General features: G+C 39.8%; 1 protein-coding gene across 1 annotated transcript; it reads left to right on the forward strand.

The window, feature by feature from the left end:
• Positions 1 to 1777: 1777 nt before the first annotated feature.
• On the forward strand, positions 1778 to 4252 carry sst5 (somatostatin 5). The gene is made up of 2 exons (XM_057856092.1): positions 1778 to 1901; positions 3735 to 4252. Exons 1-2 carry the CDS (start codon positions 1779 to 1781, stop codon positions 3906 to 3908), a joined length of 297 nt encoding a protein of 98 aa, XP_057712075.1. The 5' UTR covers position 1778; the 3' UTR covers positions 3909 to 4252.
• The last annotated feature ends 240 nt before the right edge of the window (positions 4253 to 4492 follow it).

Consider the following 4492-nt stretch of genomic DNA (forward strand, 5'->3'; position numbering starts at 1 on the left):
TTCATCTGAAAAGTCCACCTTTTGCAACTTTTCCAGCGTCCATGTTTTTGACAGGGTGTGGGCCTTGGCAAATGTCACATGTTTTTTTAATTGTTTGCGCCCTGAGGGATAAATAGTCTAAAATATCAACAAATCTTAGCTGCCTCTTACATTCCTAACCATAAAAAGGGACAAATTCTGCAGCAGGATGGTGCTCCATCGCATACTTCAATCTCTACCTCAAAGTTCCTCAAGGCAAAGAAGATCAAGATCCTCCAGGACTGGCCAGCCCAGTCACCAGACATGAACATCATTGAGCATGTCTGAGATAGGATGAAAGAGGAAGCATGGAAGACGAAACCCAAGAATGTTGCAAGACTGCTTTCTTTGATGTTCCTGATGACTTCATCAATAAATTGTATGAATCCTTGCCGAAGCTCATGGAAGTCATACAAAATATTAAATTTGGATCTCACAGCACCACTACTTAATTCGCTTATGTTATGTAACATATTTTTGTATTTAAAGTACATTTTTTGTTCAATTTTCACACTACTCTCTGTAGGCGACAAAACTTTTGTCTTGCCAAAATTTGACCTTTATGTCTTCATTAAATGATAAATCTTTTTTCAGTTAAACAAATATATTTTTGTACATTCAACATCATTTGGCAGAGCCTTAGCTTTCAGATGAACCATTTCTGAAACCAATTGAATAATTAAAAGTCAGGTTATTAGCAATTGTTTCTACAAAATGGATAAGCGATAAGACTTCTGTCAGGGACTGTAGTTCAGGGCTAAAAACTTTGATAGGATTTCAGTATTTTGTTTCACATGAATAAACTTATAAAAATATACGACGCCAACTGGGTCGCATCGTCGCGGGGTTTCGTCACCTACTGAAGACGTTCAATTAAGCCTGACAAGGTTCAGGCGCGTTTGTCCCGCTTCGCCGCGGGACCCCGACCGGTCGCTCGCTCTGAAAAGTCACGTCGTCGTCGGATCGATCCGCTCCAAAGCGACGTCGACGTGGTTAAGATCATTAAGCGGCCGGCTCGGACTTTGTTGTGTTTGCAGGCGATGCCTTGACATTTGCATAACGGCCCCCGTTGTGTGCCGCGCTGACTAAAGCTGTTGGTTAACATTTGAGTCACTGTGTGTCATTAGCAAAGCGCGTCACGTCGCACTCGGACACCTAATGGCTAAACCTGACCGACACGACTCAAGCTGCATTTAAATTTTCACGTGTTCGTTTTAAATATTTCTTATCCTCACTAGCGTCGTGATTTAGCTAGAGCCTGTGGTCACGTTTCATTGCCAATGACGACAATCTATTTGACTGGGAGGGTCACTAAGTTACATCTGGTAGAATTTTGCTAAGTTCCCATTGATTTTCAAGCAATTCCAAGTCATTTTGGACTACTTCTATCAACGTTAATGCATTGTGTTGGATGGAATATCTGTAAAATGATTAAAGATTTGAGTCCCCATTTGGTTTTTGACATGAAAACCTACATGTGTGTAGCTTTGCCAGAGTCACAATGTGGGAAAATGTAAAGACAGTTCAGTTTTAAAGCAACTCTATCCTCTATCACTGTCCACTGCAGCCAATGAGTTAATATTGACTTTTCACATCAAGAAAAAAAAAGCCAAACATGTCACCTCGTCTACCCGGGCGCCACTTTCATCATCACTTTCGACACCCACCCGCGGCCTCAGCCAATGGCACGCGAGGATGAGTAGAAGACAAAGGCTATTTATCAGCCCGAGCGTATACGAGCGCCACACCATCTCGTGGAGATGTTTCAGGCACGTATTCTGCTTTTGCTGTCCGCCGGGCTGCTGGTGCGGGTCAGCACCGGCACCCCCAACGCGGCCCGTCTGTTCACAGAAGCCCTACAAGAGGACACCGGCCTGGATAAGGTGCTGTTCTATTCTGTTTTCAGATTTTAGAAGGACAAAGAAGAGAGAACGTGAGAACCAAAAGTGGTATTTGCCATGTGGCAACTGGATTTTGCCATGCGGCATTTTTAGGCCATGTTGCAAAATGGATTTTGCCGTGTGACTTTTTTTTTTTGCAATGTGACAAAATCGATTTTGCGATGTGATTTTTTTTTTTTGCCATGTGGCATTTTTTTTTGCCATGTTGCAAAATGGATTTTGACATGTAGGAATTTTTTGCCATATGCCTTTTTTTTTTTTTTGCCATGTTCAAAATTGATTTTGCCATGTGGCATTTTTTTTGCCATGTGGGAAAATTTGGACATGCATAGTTGTCAATGGCATGGACGCGCATGCCAAAAAATTGCCACATACAAAAAAAAAATGCCACAAAACAAAACTCATTTTGCCTCATACCAAAAAAATGCTACATGTCAAAATACATTTTGCCACATGGCAAAAAAAATGCCACATGGCAAAATCAATTTTGCCGCATGGGAAAAAAATGCCATATAGCAAAAAAAAGCCACATGCAAAATCCAAAAACAAATTTTGCCACGTGGCATTTTTATTTTTTGCCATGTGGCTTTTTTTTTTGCCATGTGGCAAAATGTATTTTGACATGGGGCATTTTTTTTGCCATGTGGCATTTTTTGGGGGGATGAGGCAAAGTTGATTTGTTTTGTGGCCAATTTTTTTTGGCATGTGGCATTATTTTCCCGCATGTGGCAAAATGGATTTTGCCATGTGGCATTTTTATGCCATGTTGCAAAATGGATTTTGCCATGTCGCATTTTTTTTTTTGCAATGTGGCAAAATTGATTTTGCTGTGTGGCATTTTTTTTTCTTGCCATGTGACAAAATGGATTGTGCGATGTGTCTTTTTTTTTTGCCATGTGGCATTTTTTTCCCCCATGTTGCAAAATGGATTTTGACATATTGGACTTTTTTTGCCATGTGGCTTTTTTTGCCATGTTCAAAATGTATTTTGCCATGTGGCATTCTGTTGCCATGTGGCAAAATTTGGACGGCTAGCCACATACAAAAAAAAAAAAAAAAATGCCACAAAACAAAATCCATTTTGCCTCATACCAAAAAAATGCTACATGTCAAAATACATTTTGCCACATGGCAAAAAAAAATGCCACATGGCAAAATACATTTTGCTGCATGGGAAAAAAATGCCACATGACAAAATAAAAGCCACATGGCAAAAAAATGCCACATGGCAAAAAAGCCACATGCAAAATCCCCCCAAAAAATTTTGCCACGTGGCATTTTTATTTTTTGTCATGTGGCAAAATGTATTTTAACATATAACATTTTTTTTTTGGTATGAGGCAAAATTGATTTTGTTTTGTGTCAAAAATTTTTTTGGGTATGTGGCATTTTTTTTTGGTATATGGCATTTTTTCAGGCCATGCACGTCTATGCCATTGAGGGCTATGCACGTCCAAATTTTGCCAAATAGCAAAAAAAAAAATGCCACATGGCAAAATTAATTTTGCCACTTTGCAAAAAAATGCCACATGGCAAAAAAACACAACATGGCAAAAAAGTTACATGTAGGCAAAATCCAAAACTGAATTTTGCCATGTGGCAAAATGGATTTTGCCATGTGGCTGTTTTTGCCATGTGGCAAAATGGATTTTGCCACGTGGAAAATAAATGCCATCAGGCAAAATTCATTTTGCCACTTGGCAAAAAAATGCCACATGGCAAAATCAATTTTGCCACATACCAATTTTCGTTCTTGGCCCTGCTTAGAAAGGATGCAAGACAACCGTGAAGTTAATTTAGAATTGATTTCTTTAGGACTGGACCGGCTCGCTCTTGCTCAGGCTCATCTCCGATCTGGCGGAGAGGGACGAAGCGCTCCCCGAGCTGGGGGTCGGCGTGGCGTTGATGCGCCGACACCTCCCGCTTTCCCAAAGAGAGCGCAAGGCGGGATGTCGCAACTTCTTCTGGAAAACTTTCACCTCCTGTTGACACCTCAGAATTATGGATTTAACTCATTGGTGATAGATTTCCAATTTCCCTGACGAATCCCAATTCATCACTCGATCACACTCGACGTCCATCACTGTCAATAGAAATTGAATGAGCAAGCATGCATTAATGTTTGGTGTTTCGTCAGATTTTTCTCATGTCAAATATGTGCCTTGGACGTTTTTACTAAGGGTTGTACTCACGTTCGATGTCGATGTTGCAAAGTGTCATTTCTCCTGTGCTTTCACATGAAAAGGTGAAATAAAAAACAAACTTAAACATAAGGAGTGTAGCTAGCTAGCTTTGTGTTTTATTCAACTTTGCACTTAATCAAGTGAATTAATAACAGGATACTGTGGTGTGAAAAAGTATCTGAACCTTTTGGAATTTCTCACGTTTTTGCTTAAAATCACCATCAAATGTGATCCGATCTTTGTTAAAATCACATAGATGAAAAAAACTGTCTGCATTTCCTAAAAACACCCAAACATTTCTAGCTTTTCATATTTTAATAAGGATAGTATGCAAACAATGACAGAAGGAGGAAAAATAGGTAAGTGAACCATCACATTTAATATTTTGTG

The sequence above is a fragment of the Corythoichthys intestinalis genome, chromosome 13, assembly GCF_030265065.1.
Source record: "Corythoichthys intestinalis isolate RoL2023-P3 chromosome 13, ASM3026506v1, whole genome shotgun sequence".
NCBI classification, from domain to species: Eukaryota; Metazoa; Chordata; class Actinopteri; order Syngnathiformes; family Syngnathidae; genus Corythoichthys; species Corythoichthys intestinalis.